Source organism: Lampetra planeri, chromosome 15 (genome assembly GCF_965212315.1).
Source record: "Lampetra planeri chromosome 15, kcLamPlan1.2.h2, whole genome shotgun sequence".
NCBI lineage: Eukaryota > Metazoa > Chordata > Hyperoartia > Petromyzontiformes > Petromyzontidae > Lampetra > Lampetra planeri.
Window position 1 is genome coordinate 10,943,015 of NC_136121.1, and position 20,185 is coordinate 10,963,199.

General features: G+C 43.4%; 1 protein-coding gene across 1 annotated transcript; it reads left to right on the forward strand.

Annotated features, from left to right (window-relative positions):
- Nucleotides 1–1,433: 1,433 nt before the first annotated feature.
- On the forward strand, nt 1,434–14,433 carry LOC144722725 (E3 ubiquitin/ISG15 ligase TRIM25-like). Its single transcript, XM_078601076.1, has 8 exons — nt 1,434–1,618; nt 5,114–5,193; nt 5,784–6,465; nt 7,641–7,736; nt 9,266–9,499; nt 10,180–10,202; nt 11,808–11,941; nt 13,232–14,433. Exons 3-8 carry the CDS (start codon nt 5,812–5,814, stop codon nt 13,765–13,767), a joined length of 1,677 nt encoding a protein of 558 aa, XP_078457202.1. The 5' UTR covers nt 1,434–1,618; nt 5,114–5,193; nt 5,784–5,811; the 3' UTR covers nt 13,768–14,433.
- The last annotated feature ends 5,752 nt before the right edge of the window (nt 14,434–20,185 follow it).

Sequence of the window (20,185 nt, forward strand, 5' to 3'; positions counted from 1 at the left end):
GCATGCCATACAGTGTGTAACATGACCGGAAAAGAAAACAATTCCAACAGTTAAAAGTTTAATAATGTTACGGCCGTACAAGCTTTCTTAAAAATCGAGGACCACACAGCTTGACGGATATAGCCTTGCTTGCCTGTACAATACAAACAGCACCACGGGGGTGCAGGGCTGTGACTTCAAATATAAAACCAACAAAGTAGTCAGGTTCGGTTGTACTTCACCTAGGGTCTCAGATTGTTTCGTTTTTGTTTGTGTATTTTCACGTCACGCCGTGGCATTCCCACACGCCTCCGATTAGCACGGTTGGCTACGTACGGTGTGAAAGAAGTGCAACGTGCATACATGACCCCGTTTCGCCAGTTGCCCGACTATTTTACAAGGGAGATCGGTGGCGCACAATCGCAGCAGCAACAATGTACCATCAACCTTCTACAAAACGAGTAACAGGGCCATTTAGGAACATTGCACAACATTGGACTGTACTCGAAACGTTCACCCGGCAGTTTAAACAGCATCAGCAGCACGAGTTGGTCATACGGCAGGCCGCGTGTGTGTGGGGTAAAGTGTGGCTAAGGGGCCGTCCATAAATGACGTCACGCGATTTTGGACGATTTTTGACCCCCCCCCCCCATCGTCACGCGGCGTCACAAAAAGTCAGACCCCACCCCTCAAATATGACGTCACAAAGCTCTGCCCCCCACCCCCCCCAAAAAAACCATGCTTCAAATCGCTTTAAACTATTGTCATTGTAGTGCGTATTTAATGTGGCGCTGCACTTTGATGTTGTAGGAGAAAACATTTATTAAAAAGTCAATTTAATTAAGTAGAACGTGTTGTCTATATTCATTTAAAGTTGCGCATTTTGATGTGACGTCACATTTCTAACCCCCCCCCCCCCCTTCGTCACACATCGTCACAAATGTCTGACCCCCCCCCCCATAGGTGCGTGACGTCATTTATGGACGGCTCCTTATGGTTATTATTGTTTAACTTGCATCCCACCGGGATTTTTTTGCACACACCGTGGATATACGGCGCTTTTTTCTGGAAGACTTTGCCGTTTTTTACCTGGATTTTTCTATTGCGCGTGGTCACTTTAAGATGTTTCTTCTTCTTGGTTCTTTCGGTAAAGTCACGTAGAAGGAAAATGACAGACCTGTTCTCCACCTGAAGACGGCTGCTTGCGTTGTGGCCGAAACGTCGTGAGAATTATTTTATTATGTTTTATTATTTTATTATTTTCCTTCTACGTAACTTTACCGAAAGAACCAAGAAGATGAATCCATGCAGTCACGAAAGCTTTAAATCGAAATTTAAGATGTTTCTTGTTCACGTTTTTTTTTGTTTGTTGCCGTTGCACCCGAGTCAAGAGCCACGTGGCTCATTGGGGCTACACCTTCATGAATGAAATGAAACTGAAACCTCACCACCCCGCCCCACATCGCTCGTCATTTCCCCGCACGGATGTCGTCTTGTTGAGCAGCTTCGTCGCGGAAACTCCCTCCTCCGCATAGGAAGTCGTCAACGTTTCGTGCACCCCCCCCCCCCCGTGTGTCTCTCTCTCTCCCCATCCTCGCTTCGAGACACGAAGTTGCCCGACTAAAATCCGCGTTCGGAGGTAAACCGCTTCGTGGTGTCCCGATAATTGGGCGCGCGTGTCTCTAAAAACATTCGTTCTTGGGTTGAATGTGAGATCACTTGCTGAGCTATCAACCCCCCCCCCACACACGGTTTAACCTTCTTGTACACGGACATCCAGATGGCAGGTCCATACGGCGTACAGCCTAGTGTAGTGTATAGTGCATATTAGTGTAGTTTATAGTGGTGTAGTGTATAGTGGTGTAGTGTATAGTAGTGTAGTGTATAGTGGTGTAGTGTATATTAGTGTAGTGTATAGTAGTGTCGTGTGTATAGTCGTGTAGTGTGTATAGTAGTGTAGTGTATAGTAATGTAGTGTATAGTAATGTAGTGTATAGTAGTGTAGTGTATAGTAGTGTAATGTATAGTAGTGTAATGTATAGTAGTGTGTATATATTTCTAGATTTGAATCATATTCTCAGGTTTTTTCGGTAAAGTCACGTAGGTAAAACATTAAAAGTAATGAAAGTAAAATAAAACAAAACAAAATAAAATTCACGACGTTTCGGAGGCAACACAAGTCTCCGTCATCAGGTGGGACCGTCACAGCCAGATTAGCTGCATCAAGTGAAGCAATGATTCAAGATGTAATCCCTTATAAGCAAGTTGAAGGGGGGAGGAGAGGGGGGGGAGTTCATCAGACTTAATTACACTTTTTGGACCATCTTATCTGACAGGCACTATTTTAATTTACTTCACCGAGTGTTAACATCCCCAGTTATTTTTAACAGTACTCTCTTCATTTTTCAGCCTGCATTGGTATAAACATGGGCATTTTCGTTCCTTTGTTCTATCATGTGCATCAGACCTCCCCTCCCCCCTCTCTGCCCATTGTGTTGGCGTGCGCAGCAGCCGCGTCCAAGCCGTCGCCAAATGTTTTGTTGGCTCCCTCCCCCTCCCACCCCCCTCCCTCCCGATACGTTCCATTCATTGGCTACCACATTCTGATGAACTCCCCCCCCCCTCTCCTCCCCCCTTCAACTTGCTTATAAGGGATTACATCTTGAATCATTGCTTCACTTGATGCAGCTAATCTGGCTGTGACGGTCCCACCTGATGACGGAGACTTGTGTTGCCTCCGAAACGTCGTGAATTTTATTTTGTTTTGTTTTATTTTACTTTCATTACTTTTAATGTTTTACCTACGTGACTTTACCGAAAAAACCTGAGAATAGTGTGTATATAGTAGTGTAGCATGTATAGTAGTGTAGTGTGTATAATAGTGTAGTGTATAGCAGAGGTGGGACAAAGTCATTGTTATGCAAGTCCAAGTCGAGTCGCAAGTCATCAAATTCATGACTCGAGTCTGACTCGAGTCCAAGTCACATGACTCGAGTCCACATCTCATAGGTGGGACAAAGTCATTGTTATGCAAGTCCAAGTCGAGTCGCAAGTCATCAAATTCATGACTCGAGTCTGACTCGAGTCCAAGTCACATGACTCGAGTCCACACCTCTGGTGTATAGTGGTGTAGTGTGTATAGTAGTGTAGTGTGTATAGTGTAGTGTGTAGTAGTGTAGTGTATAGTAGTGTAGTGTATAGTAGTGTAGTGTATAGTAGTGTATATAGTGTGTGTATAGTAGTGTAGTGTGTATAGTAGTGTAGTGTATAGTAGTGTATAGTAGTGTAATGTGTAGTGTATAGTAGTGTAGTGTGTAGTGTATAGTAGCATACCTGTCAACCCACACGGTTTATCCCGTATTCTTGTACAGGGAAATCGAGTTGGCAGGTCTATAGGACGTACAGCCGTTTCAATACGGGCAAAAAACATGTATTTGTCTATTTGTTTGTGTTTATTCCTTGTGATGGGCCTTTGTAGGATAAACATTGAGATTTTGAAGGGGCACGGGGTGACCAATACGTTCTAAATCGGTCTGTAATAAGGTAGAGGGCACTGATAAGGGGTTGACAGGTATGAAGCTGTATATTTACAAACACTCATTATTCAATGGTGTGTGTTTCTGTGTCTCGTTCACGTGGCAATGCAGTGTGGCATTTGACACCGTAATGTGACAGCCTAAGTGACACCTCGTACTGCGGTAACTTGGGAATCAGTATTGTAACGCATGCTTCAGTGCTGTTTGTGCATGTGCCTATTGTTTACGTATGCAGGAATTATTGTGTTGGTACATGTACGCAAAATACAGAGCCTCAAACGGTCATGCATAGAACTTGAGTTCTTTCGGTAAAGTCACTGGAAAGAAAATAAGTTAAACAATAGTGTACGACGTTTCGATTGCAACACAAGCAACCGTCATCAGGTAGAACTACATTTGAGAGAGAGACAAAACACAGGACACGGAGACACACAGACAGACAGACAAGCAGAGAGAGAGAGAGACAACACAGAGACACACGCAGAGAGAGACACACAACATAGACACACAGACAGACACACAAGCAGAGAGAGAACACAGAGACACACAGAGAGAGACGCACAACATAGACACAGTACTGTACTGTAGAGGGCAAATCGATTATAATCTAGCCTTTTGCCCCGTCCAGGGACGGGTGTATTGCAGTAAATCTGAAACTTGCAAGCGTGAATCAGACCGCGACGTGATATTCATTGCATCCATTCGTGTGCAGTTTGTAAGGTGACACAGGCCTATTTAATTTTAAGGTTATAATCCCTTGTTCATCATGACGTCACGGAGATCACATGACGTGAGGTTTCTACCTTTGTCGTGAGGGTTGTAAGTTGACGCCCAGGAGGGGGGAGGAGGCGCCTCGCCCCCCCCATGTGGAGTGACGTCACCCGCTAATTATTTTGAATGGGGGGCGTGGTGTCCATTTGGAGGACGTCACCTGATCATGATTATTCATGAGAGGGGGCTGTTCGATGTGGAGTGACGTCATCTGCTCATTATTATTAATGAGGGGGGGGGTCCATATGGAGGACGTCACCTGTTCGTGATTATTAATGAGGGGGGCTGGTCGACGTGGAGTGACGTCACGCGCGGGACACACAGACATTATTGGCTCATTATAGTAGTAAATACCCTACTAATATACGTGATAGATACATCAACATTTGATTGCAACTCCTCCGCATCTCTCCGTCCGATTTCAATCCTGGAGACTGATTGAAAATGCAAACACTCCCCTCTCTAAGATGTGGAGCCATCATTTACACAGTCCAAGACTGTATTGCATTGTACGTAATTGCTCATTGAGACGTAATGTAGATCGAGTCATTACATTGTTTGCACTTAAGTTCTGTAGTGCTACTGAGTTACAGCGGGAGTCCAATAATCCGCGGTGATACCGCAGGAACCGTATCGTGGATCCGTTGATACACATTCCGCTCCCAAGTCTAAGAAATCCTAAAATAGTTCTGTACGAAGTCAATATTTATTGTTTAGCAAAACAAGAGTCTTACATCCGCGCATCACTGCAGCCCCTACCACTTGTACAGATCACGACTGGCTGACATTCAGTGTGTTTTTTAACCCCCCGACGCTGTGTGCCGCAGATATCGGGAGATACAAGCCGCTCCAGGAGAAGATCCAGACATCCGCGAATCTTTCGTGGATGTCTGGATCCACAAGTGTGGCAAGTTTGCTGACCATTCGCACAAATACAGTATATTTTTTCTAAAAATGAACCTTTTTTTGTTGGTTTTGTTTAGAGGGTCAAGTTGGGTCTAATAACACATTAAAGCTACACGTTGTGACTACAACATGGGACCTTTCGTGCCAGTATCAAAGTGTCAAAAGACAAGGCATCATATATTACCAGAGCATGTTTTTGTTTGCATATTCACCACAACTATGTATGGTTAATGCAGACATGATTCCTTGCACAAGGGTTTCTGTTTGCTGTTTGAACATCCTAACACCTCCTGTTTTATTGCCAGAAAGGGTAAAACCTATTCTTATGTTGTGACTAATTTGTCATGAGTAACGAAACAGCTGTCCCCATGGTTAAATTTGCACATTACTGTATACAGATAGCTAACACTGTTAACGTATGTGTCATTCTGTGCCTTATCACCTGTGAATGGGCTGATATTTACAGTAAGTGGTAAAATGGCTTAAAAATGCTAAATCTAAAGTAACCGGGTCTCACAACACTAAAAAGTATTTCTTAATGCTCATGTTTCAGTTGAGTTTCTAACTGCCGTTTTTCTTTTTATCGTGAAGACATTCTAGTGTGATCAGGACTAGAGAAATGGCTGCATCGAAGGACCAGCTGGAGAATGAGCTGACGTGCCCCATCTGCTTCCAGTACTACCGAGACCCCGTTATTTTGCACTGCAAGCACAGCTTCTGCAGGGAATGCATCCTCAAGACCTGGGAGCATGGGCCCAGCAACTGCCCCCACTGCCGCATGTCGTTTTTCTTCATGGACAGACAGGAGATGGAGCAGAAGCTGGAGAAGAACTTCCAGCTTGCCAACATCGTGGAAAGCTTCGCCTCCTTAAAATTAACCACTGCGGCTCCTAAGCCGGCTCCAAAGAAAAAAAAGAGTCCAAAAATTGTCGCCAGTCTCGTCCCGGTGCCTAAAGATGTGCCGGTTAATACTCCGATCATGTGCGATTTGTGCGTTGGCGCAAAGAGGCAAGCCGTCAAGACCTGCCAACTGTGCGTATTCTCCATGTGTCAGGAGCACTTGGAGCCTCACCTGGTCAACGAGGCCTTCAGGCATCACATCTTGGTGAAACCCTGCAGACCCGTGAAGCTCAGACTCTGCCCTGAGCACAGAGAGCCTCTCAAGATGTACTGCACACAGGACAATGTGTGCGTGTGCACTGTCTGTTGCATGGCAGGAAAGCACCGTGGGCACGATATCACGGCGATTGATGAATTTGCTACCAATAAGAAGGTACGAAAAAAATATAAACAAAAAACCCGGCAAATGTATTTACGATGAATTAAATGTATTGTACGTACTAGGTTAGCACTTGGCTTATAGCCTTGACCTCTATTTCATGGTGTTCATATGCCATTGTGAACAACACATTTCCTGGGGCAGTCTTATGCAGGGTCGGACTTATGGGACAAATGGACAACAGCCCATTTGTCCCATAAGCCATCGTCGAATGTTGCTACCACACACTACGATTGACATAAATAATTCACTGGCTGTTATTGAAGTCGAGATTTAAGTTGGGCCGCATTTGGATGGCCTAACTCCGGAACTAACCCAGTGGCCAAATCATGGTTGGCTTGGTCCAACCCTGGTCATATGTTGGTTGAACTTGCAGATGCAAATGGTACTTTTTGGTTTAGGGCAGCCACTGATAATTGCGTGAAGGATTGACTAACAAAGAAGGACCACATTTAAAAAATGTTCATAAAAGATATTGCTGTTACTTTTCTGTAATATTGATGTAAATCTTAATGTCAGTATAATCCCTTGATGTTTATGTATCAATTTCAAAGGTGCTTTGCCTGATTTTATATATAATATTCTACTTTCATATGAAAGAAAACATTGAAATGTCAGGCAATTATACAAATTAGGCAACCTAACATTCAAGATTTTAAAATAGCCTAAATACAACTCATTTATGGAGTATCATTTTCATTGTTATTATAGTTATAGAAAATGTCTTATTTATAGAAAAAGACCATGTATCTCAATGTGGATTAAACGTCAGTTTAAAAGTGAACAAACTATTTCACCTTGAATTATACTCCAAATTGGTAGACTATACCCAAGTAAAAGCTATAATAGCTTTTTACTTGGCTTTTTTACTTGGCTTTTTGGGGTATAGTCTGAAATTACTGAGCCATTGCATGATGATACGAATGATTATTCACATCTATGTATTGTGTGAAATGGACATCCAAAATCGTGATTCTGCTCAATATTAAACTTAAGTTTTACTAAAATGTGAAGGATGTGGGATAAAACTTTGATTGCCTTAGTTTTAATGTTAAATTACTTATTAAATGCCCTCTATTCATGAGCCCGAATCTCTAGATTATTTTTTTGTAGAATCCTGTGTGCAATATTGGACCATTATTAATTACTTTTATTTTTCTATTATTTAGAAAAAGCTGTACAGTGACCTTCAAAATCTCAATTCAGCTAAGGCCACAGACATAAAAAAGCTGGATATTCTAAAGAAGACGGAGGAAAACGTGAAGGTATTTGACATTTCTAACGCTCAACACCATGCTCCAGATGGTTCACACGTTAAGCACAGATTTAAAAAAAATTAACCCGTAAAAACAAAGTTTTTCACTATAAATCCTTTATATGCGTGGCATCGGGGCGGCTAGAGTCCTCTCGTCCTCTGGCTTGAGATGGCTGCCACCTATGGGTCAGATGATTGCCTGCCACCATTAAGCAATTGGTAATTAAATATCATTTTTTTTTTCCTAAAAAGTGTACAATTTTGGAAAAAAATTTTCACGAAAATTAATTGTCACGCAAAACGAGTCTGTGTGGAAAATGTCAGCTCGATTGGATCATGGGAAGTGGGTTAAAAAACGACCGAAAGATTTGCACGGTCGTAAGCGCGCAAGCAAGCAAGCAAGTGAACTTAATATAAAGGATTTAAAAAGGCAGCAGGGCGTGGTGCTGGCCACCCACCCCCTCGTGTGCTGTGCTGGCCTTCATATGTACTCGCTAACAGCACTTGCTCTAACAGTATCTTAAGGCTATACGGAGGAATGTTGTCTTTGTACTGAACCATTTGGCAATTGGGAGCAGATGGCACCCCTATATTTGTCCTATTTAGTCAAGACAAGTTGAATGAAAGTGCTAGTTCAGGATATTTTATTTTGTAAATTTGAAACTGGAATGTATTTATCCTTAGGATTTGTTGGGTATCCAATAGCCTGCATATATTCCAATTACTCATTCTATGTTGGTTAGCCGGTATGCTAAACATGAAACACATATTTTACACATGGAAAAATGGTGGCGTAGATATTACTGTGATGTTACATAAATAGATATACAAGAAGCAGGGCCATTTTTTTGACAACCTACAACAGAGGGAGATTCGCGAGTGACTTGCTCAGATGGAAGCAAGGTGTTGAACACGTTACAACAGATCATTGTGGTGAGTTCTATTTATTTAATGGTTACTGCGTTATGGGACCTCCTTTGCCAGTACCAAAATATACTAATAGGGTTTTCCCCCTTTTTTCTGGCAACAAAACTGATACCTTTTGCAAGGAATCATGCTTACATTAACCACAATACTTGCAGTCAAATGCAAACAAGTATTGTGGTTAATGTAAGCATGATTCCTTGCAAAAGGTATCAGTTTTGTTGCAAGAAAACATGGGAAAACCCATTTAGTATATTTTGGTACTGGCAAAGGAGGTCCCATGATGTAGCTGCTCACCCCGAGCTCTCATTACTCTGATAGTGCGTTGTCTTTGAACTGTGCGCCTTTTGGCGTCATCTAGTCGAACACCATACGAGACTAGGCTCTAAAGAAAGCTGTCTCTGGTGTGGACCAATCAGTTTCAAGGACAATGCATAAATTATCAGAGTATTGTTTTTTGTTTGCATTTGACTGCCAGTATTGTGGTTAATGTAAGCATGATTCCTTGCAAAAGGTATCAGTTTTGTTGCCAGAAAAAAGGGTAAAAACCCCTATTAGGTTACTGCGTTGTCGACACGAGAGTGAAACTTTTGCCTATCCCTTACTGACACTCAGAAAGCGTCGGTGGAATTTAAGAAGAAAATCACCAGTTCGCTTGAGGCAGCGGTGACGGAGCTGCAGGCTGAGCATGGGCGAATCCAGCAACTTGCCCAAACGGAGGAGAGTCACATGCTTGAGAAGATTACCGGGCAGATCTCCCTGCGTGAGAAGAGCATGGATGAGACACTTGCCATCAATGGCGAAGTGCAGGCACTGATGAGACACGAGGATGACATTGCATTTTTGGAGGTAGGCTGGTTACCTTTTGCACTCTGCGTAGCCTAAATCGTACGATACTTGTGGGCTGTGGTGGAGGATCAAAGATGAGGACCGCAGTGAACAGATACGGAGGCTGTTCTGCCATGTTAAATTAATCGCAAATGCTGATGGAAAACATGGGACCACAGTGGCCATAGACTGATGGACAAAAAACATATTTTTTTTTACGTGAAGAAACAGACTTCTTGTCTGTTGTATTTTCAAAGCTGACTTCTTGTAACCTCGGTAAAGTACCTTCTGGATGTTTTAAAGTAAAGCTAGTGTATGCTGGTGTGCAACATCTTTAAGAGCATACATTATACATACACATGCTTTCAAATGAATAAAATAGCACTGCTACATAACACATACAAATATTTTGCAACAAAAAACGAACTCCTAAGTCCTTACCATTAGAATTTCTAGCTTACCTTTAACTTTTTCTGATAAACCATGTGAGTTGTCACGTGGTACCTTCATTGTTCTGCTGTGCTTTGCCTAATTAAGAAAGGTGACAAACATATAATTGTAAAAAAAAAATCTATATGAATGTCGCTTGTGATTCTACATGCAACTAAGATTCTGTGAAATGTCTGCGTTTGCAATGTTAAAAAAAGTTTAATGCCTTTAAAATAATATTACATTTTTGCATGTTTGTTTTTCTGCTGTAGGAGTCTCAAGCCATGGATGAAAGGTATGCACGTGCATGTAGAAAGGTCAAATGCGGGTTATGGAATTCCATCACAACTGTGTAAATGTGAATGGGCATGTTGCAATATTGCAGTCACAGCTGTAAACTTTGGTTCAATTTCAGCAGGAAATGCTAATCCATCCGAGTCATTATGGTATCTCGATATGACTTTCATGCTCGTGCATGAATTGATCTCTGCTCTGGGTGAATGCGTGTCCCTGCACACAACCCATTCCGACGGATAGGCAAACACAATTTTAACATAGCCAGAAAGGGTTATTTTTCCATAAGGTTCTAGGAAGGAGACATATCTGCATTAGTGGCATACCAATGTCCTGCACATGAGTGAAAGGAATCTGTCTTTATATATCAGTTGAAAATTAGAGGTTAAATGCAACACAAATTAACATACAAATGCATCACTATTAAAAATAAACCCTGACATCTCTGGGTGTTGACCATCCTTTCATCAGTCCGTGTATCACCAAGTTCAATTTGTCATTTTCACGTGTAGCAATGCAATCCGCAAAAGCACACTAGCAAACACCATACTGGAATGATTTATATGGAATACACAAATAATATAAATCTGCAAATTAAACACATGGAAAAAAGAGAATTTAAATTAAGAAGCACCATTTCATACCAGAGGAGTAACACTGCCATAGCATACGCTGCAGTGGTGGCTCTTGACATTTACACTAGGTGGGACTGTTGTGAGTGACCTCTGAAAAAAGGTGTTCTCATTCAGAAAAACCTCGTCATGTTTTTGGCCTTCCCGTGAAAGTGATTTAACTGTCTTATCTACCAACGGTAGGCATTTATAAACAATACGAAGCAAAACAACAAAGCACTCAAATGCTGTCTCCATGACCCTCAAGTCCACACTACACAACCCCTTTGACACTGCCAAAAGCCTACAGCGTGTAGGCCGTGAGCTGCTATATTTGCACAGTGCAACCTCGCGCTCTGCCATCGTCTCATTACAGCCACGGGCGCCTTTTTCACCACCTTGAATGGGTCTCAAACGGCGTGGATAAAATGCGAGAAGCTGATTGCAACGAATGATGGGGAAATCTCTCACTCGGACGCCTTCACAGCCGCCCCGAGACCTCCCCAAGGCACAAATCAGACTGTGGCGTTGCAGCGGTTTATAAAATGAACAACTTAAAATGTTATCTTCATTAGGAAATTTACGTTGAAAGAATCATTATACTCTTCTTGGTTCTTTCGGTAAAGTCACGTAGAAGGGAAATAATAAAATAATAAAAAACAATTAAATAAAAAAAAAACATATAACGTATAAAATATTAAAATGAGAATTGTATTTTATTTTTTATTTTTATTATTTTATTATTTCCCTTCTACGTGACTTTACCGAAAGAACCAAGAAGATGAATCCCTGCAGTCACGAAAGCTTTAAATCGAAATCATTATACTCTTTTTTTTTGTTAGCACAACAAAATAATGTATAGAAAAGTATTCTCATGACAAAAACTATTTCTCATCTCCAGCTGCTTGGTGGGGCGACGCCCCAACGCCCCGAGTGGACGAACCGCGCCTGATGCACCATCTTTAAACCTTTTAACGTTTTTGTTTTTATTTTAGGATTAAAAAGGCAATGAAGGGCCAGCCCGAAGCAAAAATTGTGACGAAAGACCTCTTTGCCAATTTGAAAGGCTCTATTACAGAGGTCACCTCTCAAATCACGGAGTGGAAGGATCGAAACCAAATGTTGATGTGTAAGTATTTGAAAGGAGGTGGAGAAAATTGTGCGTGTACAGGTCACCCCCACTTTGTGCGGTAGATGCATTCCAAAAAAGCAAAACCGCACGAGACAGCTGCCTGCCGAGTAGCCTACACAGCACACACACAAAGTGTCGTCCCACGTCCGATCGCATAGCCGCATATGAGTGACTTCAAACCGCATATGTTGAGTAGAAAAAGGGTTAGCTGCCGATACGTGAAATCGCCCAAACTGAACCCGCATAAAGGGACGGAAACCTGTATTTTCATTTAAATAGCAATAAGAAATGTATTAGTGGTGCTTGATGTACGATTCATGCATTTCCTATGCTCGCAAATTGTGCTGATTGAGTTGTATGTGCTTCATTTGTGATATAAATTGTAATTGCAAGTGGCCTAAATTATGATAACTATTGAAAAATACCCATCAATTACAATAAAAAGTAAAGTAGAATGTTTATATAACAATATATCCATTGATGTATGTGTAGGTGTGGCCATACCATAATTAACCATGCTGGTCAGTAAATATACAAGCACAGACATAATTTCAACCGTGATGATGGTTACAAACTGAGTAATCATTGGAAAGATGTGATTAACCATGCAAAAAAAAATATTTAACTACACTTATTTGGCCAATCTTATTTGACAGACAACTATCACAGGTTTACCATGTTTAGTTGTTTCTCCTTTTCACACTATTGTTAGGTAGGCCAGGTTGAGTCACAAACCGTACCTCTCCATAACAAAGGCTCACCCTCTTAAGCCTCACCTTACCATATGAATAACAAGTGTGCTGTACTTGGCCCTTCCCCCCCTCCAACCATTATATAAACGGAGTGGTAGCTCCTGCAATCTCTCATTTACTTGATACAGCTGTCGTGGCTGTGACGGTTCCACCTGAAGACGGAGGCTCGTGTTGCCTCCGAAACGTCGTGATTTTTATATTGTATTTTATTTTACTTTTATTAATTTTAATGTTTTACCTACGTGACTTTACCGAAAAAACCTAAGAATATGGTCAGTACGAGTTGGTAAAGGGGAGTTGCCCAGCACCAGTTCGAATATCACTCGCCAACTGATGCTAGCCCTGGCCGGGAATGGAACTCGGGTAAATGGACTCAGAGCACAGTGCTGCTACCCACGGCACCGCTGCTCTGCCCCCATCATTTATGTATGCCATACAATATTTCTAAACCAAACTGCAACATTGCGAGATAAGATGCGCTCTTCGTGCGTTTGTTGTTGTTGACATTCGCCAATGTGAACGATTTTGATGGCAGCTTTCAGGAACATCGCCGTGGATTCAGACACAGCCCATTGTCACCTTGAAGTCGCCAAAGACAGGAAGAGGTTGTGCCTGCCAAGGTTCCAAAATAGAAAGGAGATCGCCGACATGCCCCAGAGGTTTTCGTTTTGGAGACAAGCATTGAGCTGCGAGAGCTTCACGTTTGGGCAGCATTACTGGGAAGTTGGTGTTGAAGAGAGCAATGAGTGGGCCGTAGGAGTCGCCTACAGCTCCTTGCCGAGGAGAGGGAAAGGTGCCTTAATCGAGCTGGGTGGGAATGATAAATCATGGTGTCTTGAGAATAATTCTGGTGCCGTGACGGTCAATCATCGAGCGGATAAAACGACATTGCAGATTAACGGCAACCTCAAGAGGATTGGTGTCCTGCTGAATTGTGATGGAGGAACGGTTGCCTTTTACAATGTATGTTTAGTTAAGACACACCTGCATTCATTCAGCACGGCATTCACAGAGCCAGTGTTTGCCGCTTTTAAAGTCATGAGTGGGGCATTGACCATGTGCTCACCATGAAGTCGTCATTAATGTTACTCTTTGGTTCCTTCGGTAAAGTCACGTAGGTAAAAAATAAAATAAATCGCTTGATGATGGACGCTTGTGTGTTGCGCCTGAAACGTCGTGGTTTATTTTATTTTCCACCCACGTGACTTTACCGAAAGCACCAAAGAGTATGGATTCCTGCAGTCACGAAAGATTCAAATCAAGATATTAATGTTACTTGAAATGTAGCACCTTTCTAACATGGAGGCTTTCACGACCAATATCCATGTGTTGTTTGCCCACTTCCACCCGACACAGCCGATTAGTGAGGTTTTCTTTTACGAATTGGAGATGCATTGTGTTTTAGAATGCGTGTCTGTCGCTTCAGACCAGCAATCTTACCCTGATTTTACTGTTCTGTTTAAAATGTGCGACAAGTTTTTTCACAGTCAATTTTATTTCATTTTCTTATGGGTATGCAGTGCTGCAACAGTAATTATAACAATGCTAATATTGGTTTTCGGGCACCCTATTCTTTTTATGTAACTTTAAAACATTATACTGTGTTTTAGAAAGTATAACTATTGATTTAACCAAAGCATGTAATTTTTTCTCCTGGTCTTGCTCTTAACGATTAAATGACACTGTGGCTTTGTGCAAAAACGAATGGAATTAAATAAAGCGATTCTGCCAAATTCATGTTGCAGTTGTTTTGGCCTGGTCCGTCGTGCATAATGGATGGAGTCCCATTCAAAATATCAATGGGTTGATATTTGGGTTGATATTTGTTCTACAACATGCTATGGATTCGCAACAAATACTAAAAAGCTGCACGTTGAAGACTTATGGATACATTTTACCCAAGCCCACGGAGTTTCAGTTACAGTTTTCAGTTTCATTTATTTGGTATAGCCCTGTGAGCCATTCGGCTCTTGAATCGGGTGCAACCGCAACAAACAAAAGACAAAAACATGAACAAGAAAACATCTTCAAGTGACTATGTGACTAAGTGCAAACAGAAAATCCGGGAAAAACCAGCAAAATATTCCAAAAAAAGCACCGTACACCAACGCTGTGTGCTAAACATGTAACCCAACTCCATTCCAAATGTGCTATCGTCACCGTGCTAGAGTGGAGAATGGCCCGGCGGATAAGGTGATATCACAGAACCAATGATGAGGTCCCTTCAAGTAACCTCTTATACTGGTAGGAACCTCCTGGTTACACCAGCCCACAGGGGATTATTGTGTCCGTCCGTCGTGCAGGGAGGGGCTGGGTGGGGAGGGAGGGGCTGGGTGGGGAGGGGAGGGTAAGGAGGGGCTGGGTGGGGAGGGTGGGGCTGGGAGGGGAGGGTGGGGAGGGGCTGGGTGGGGGGTGGGAGGGGTGGGGCTGGGTGGGGAGGGGCTGGTCACCCCGTGGTGCCCTTATAAAACTCAACGTTTAACCTACTCACGCCGGCTTGTGCCCGCCCTCACAGTCGGGCATATTTGCGGAATACACCACGCCGCCGTTGACCCTGGCCATTGACCGAGCAACCCAACGTTCCTACCAGCTCCCTCCGAAGGAATGTGTTTCAAAGTACACTCCAAGTCGATGGCACTGCCCTTTCTCAGGCGCCTCTCTGCTGCACGGGCGTCGCAACTATTTCTCACATCTTGATTTTGTCCTAATTGAGCGAAAACGCAATTTGATGTTGTTGTGTGTGCCCTCATTGATAACTGGCCCAATACCATTAACTTCCTCGGTGTAAGGACCGCGTTTAGTCACGAGTGGCTCGGCGATAATGGGGAAAGTAAACATTGGTTATGTCAATTCTCAATTAGTTCCACCCCTGGAGCAAATATTTGTACCGCAAAAGGAAGGAATATTTGGGTTCGGGCAAAGAAAGGGACTATTAGGAAAAAAGAGACGGTATAATGAATAAAACAATTACACTGAAATTAGCAATTGTTTAAAAGTAAGTTGTAAAATTGAGGTTGTAGTTGAATATACACGTATATGGATCTAGACGCAATTAAAAAAAAAAGGTACAAATATTTGGAAGGGGAACCAATATTTACAAAATTCCTCAATAAAATAATGTTATTCCCAAACATTGCTTCCTAGGGGGAATTAATATTGTTCGCTACCGGGCGATACAAACGCTCTCCGACACCACCTCGGCGAGCATTAACACATTCCTGCCGAGGGAGCTGGTAGGAACGTTGGGTTGCTCGGTCAATGGCCAGGGTCAACGGCGGCGTGGTGTATTCCGCAAATATGCCCGACTGTGAGGGCGGGCACAAGCCGGCGCAAGTAGGTTAAACGTTGAGTTTTATAAGGGCACCACGGGGTGACCAGCCCCTCCCCACCCAGCCCCACCCCTCCCACCCCCCAACCCAGCCCCACCCTCCCCTCCCCTCCCCACCTCACCCAGCCCCACCCTCCCTCCCCACCCAGCCCCTCCCCACCCTCCCCACCCAGCCTCTCCCCACCCTCCCAACCCAGCCACTCCCCACCCTCCCCTTCCCACCCAGCCCCACCCTCCCCACCCAGCTCCTCCCCACCCAGCCCCTCCCCACCGTGCCCCTCCACACCCAACCTCTCCCCACCCTCCCTCCCCACCCAGCCCCTCCCCATCCTCCCCTCCCCACCCAGCCCCACCCTCCCCACCCAGCTCCTCCCCTCCCCACCCAGCCCCTCCCTGGACGACGGACACAATAATCCCCTGTGGGCTGGTGTAACCAGGAGGTTCTTACCAGTCTAATCATTCCAGAGCCACTCAGCCACCTCAAGTGTAGCTGCATATTTAACAGACGAGGCCTCCTCTGGATAAACCAGTCAGACAATGCCACACAGCGAGAGGACTTCATCGTGTATCGGTATCAAGGCAGAGGTGAGATCTGCGTTCACCTACAGCTCCTAAATGTATTATTCATATGAAAGGTATTGACTTCGAGGTCAGCTGGGCTTGATCGTGCGGCCAATTGGGAATGGGCCGGGTTCATTCTTGCTACAAAAAAGGTACATTTTGATTTCGCCCCCAGGTCATGTGTACATAATGCAGGCTATTATACGTGAATTAAAAACGTGCTCTCTGTGTTTGAGGTATGTACGCATTGCCTCACCATTATACTCGGCAGTTCGCACAAAAGGGAATGCATCTACACGAAAGATAACGCCCACCATAGATCTCATGCACCGTTGTATTTCCGCTTAAACTTACGAATGTTAAAACAAATGTGATATTTTGTTGTTTAAACGGCATTGTCGAGTAGCACTACAATTTACGGCACACCAGTAAATGGGAGCTATTGTATGTCTCTAATGGATATATACAACCTCCAAACAGTGTGTTTCCTCTCCCTACTAGTTCATGAAAACAAAATAGTGTTTACAGGAAAATGAATAGAATGGCAGTGTTGCTCCAGCGCACAATATGTTCATTAAGACATGGCGAAGAAACCATGAGTGGGGTTTGCTCGCTACCCATGCGTAGAGCGGCTGGCGTTCTTTGCTTAGCTCTGGCATTCTCTTTTTTGTGGCCATGGACCTGGGAAGCGATACGGTAGAAAAAAAAATCAACACATTCGTAAATAACACTGTGATCTTAAAAGGAAATATGTTATAGGTGAATTACGGGCAATTGTCATTCATGTGCTATGAGGAAGGGCCATTTCCCAACACGTCGCCTATGATGTTATTTGTGTTACTTTGGGGCAGTATTATTGATGAGTGTGGGATTTTGTGTGTGTGTGTGTGTGTTATTTCTGTGTCCTTGTGCACCACTGCCAACGGAGGCAGCAATTACGAAAATAATTTGTGTCGACGGAATGTGGGCAAACTCATCCAAATCTTCTCCTTCCAAATGTAATAACACGGTTTATATTCACGTAAACAAAACAGTGCACGCATCTGTCATGCCAAGCATCCCATTAACCAGTCTCGATTTCCGACTCGTCATCTGTCTCGCTTTGCGACAGTCGATCACCAACCTCATTTGCCATGGTAGAGGGATAGTGTGAGCAGCATGCCTCCACTTAACATGGGCGCCACGGTGGCGAGATGTTAACTCCCTCGCCTGCTATACAGGAGGTCGTGGTTTCGATCCCGATCCTGATGCCTGCTGTATATTTGGAGTTTGCATGTCCTTTCCTCCCCGTGGTCCTCCGGTTTTCTCCCTGCCACATTTAGAAACATGCGTTTACAGTATTTGGCTGCTGCCATACATGTTTAATGTGATAAGCCACTTTGTTGAGCTCCCGTTTGTGGCCAGAAGCGACCTGGCCACAACTGGGAGCTGGTTAAATAGAAAAACAGTTTATGAATACGAGTGTATGGATGTCGCCAACGACAAAGCCATCCACAAGAGGTCGCCATAACTCCACGTACCGACAAGGTGAAGAGAGAGAAATCTCGCTTGTTTACCCCGTAAAGTCAGTCTCATGACTTTTTTTTCTGGCGTTTTTTTTGTTGTTGCCAAGTTGCTCGCTAATAGGGGGGGCCATGGTTGCTCTTGTATAATTCAAATTGAGTAAAATTGTGGGTACACATGTTCACATTTGGATATATCTGCATCACGTGATTCGGCGTTTAAAGTAAAACTTGTGCTGCATTTGTGCGTGTGAAAATACACATCTGTGCAGTTTGTTTGAAGATATTTCGATTATTGTTTGTTTAAGTGAGCAGCGTGACAAATAGCTACCCAATTTACAGGGTTAGGGGCCGTCCATAAATGACGTCACGCGATTTTTGACGATTTTTCACCCCCCTCCCCCCGTCGTCACACGGCGTCACAAAAAGTCAGACCCATCCTCAAATATGACGTCACAAAGCTCTGCCCCCCCCCCAAAAATAAATCATGCTTCAAATCGCTTTAAACTATTGTCATTGTAGTGCGTATTTAATGTGGCGCTGCACTCTGATGTTGTAGGAGAAAACGTATTAAAACGTCTATGTAATTAAGTAGAACGTGTTGTCTATATTTATTTAAAGTTGCGCATTTTGATGTGACGTCGCATTTCTCAAACCCCCTCCCCTCGTCACACATCGTCACAAATGTCTGACGACCACCCCCCCCTAGGTGCGTGACGTCATTTATGGACGGCCCCTTAGGTCCTTGCTACCAAAGGCCCCTAAACTCACCCATTCGCGTGAAATCTCACAAGGCGAGTGTGAAAGGTTTTGTTATTCCTTCCGATCGGGTCGTAATGGAAAATTGCACGAATCTCTATCTCGCTCCGATCTGCCGAAAATGTTTCGTGAGATCGGCTTAACATTGCCCCAATCACGATCGATCGAAATGAAAGTCCGATTTCGTAACACGACCATTGCTCTTTGGTAAAGTCACGTAGAAAGAAATGTAATTAAATAATAGAATACGACGTTTCGATCGCATGACAAGCAGTCGTCATCAGGTAGAACTCAATTTGAGAGAGAGACAAAACACAGACACGGAGACACACACAGACAGACACACAAGCCGAGAGAGACAGAGAGACAACACAACATTGCTTTGGAATTAATCGGGTTTCTTTTGGGTTTTTTGTTGTTGTTGAAAATCCAGGTGTACATTTTACGTGGAGAGAAACTCTTCAAAAATTAATAAAACACGTAACATCCAAAGGCTCCAAGTGACACAATGAGCGAAGAGTGTTTTCATTCACACCGTCGGCTGCAAGCAGAGGGCGATGTCGCGGAATTAATTGTGCTGTATTATGCTCGCACATCAATGATGCATTGTCTCCCTTTCATTAAAGGCATTATTAGGCAAACATCCCCAATGTGCAGGCTCCTCCTGAAAAGTCTTCAGACCGAGTGAGGCTTTTCTTGGTTAAATTATCCCCCCCACGCAAGTAGCAACGAGGTGTTTTTCTAGCATTCTGTGACTGCCTAATATTTTATATACTGTACATTACTTACAAAATGGGTCCACTGACAAAAGATAATTTCAATATTTCCTTCAACGTCTGTAAGCTAAACATTTTGGCCGTGTGGTGCAGTGGTTTGCACACACAGCCTCGCAATCTGAAAGCTCGCAATAGTTGAAATCCTGGTTGGGGATCAACTTGGTCTTTCTCTCCAGTGAGGTCGACAAAGTGTGGGAAATCGACAGTGGTGGCCTGCGTGGATAGGCTTGCCTCTGCCACAGCAATGTGGAATTTTGTGTGAGCAGTAAACTACTTTGAAAGCAATCGACAATCATCTGTCCTGACATTTTTCCTCGGGTGTCCATTAAAAACGAGATGTTAATATTTCTGACATGGGATTAGAGAACACTGAATTTATTTACATTTTATAACCTATAAACTATGAATATTATTTAATATGTGTAATTATACTGTAGTATACGGTTAAAATGCAATTTACTATTCATAAAGCAACCTGCCTATGACCAACTGAGTGGCTTCTGCTTTAGATGGTTACCGCCGTACAAGAACATCTGTTTACAGCCTGCAGGGTAAATGCGATG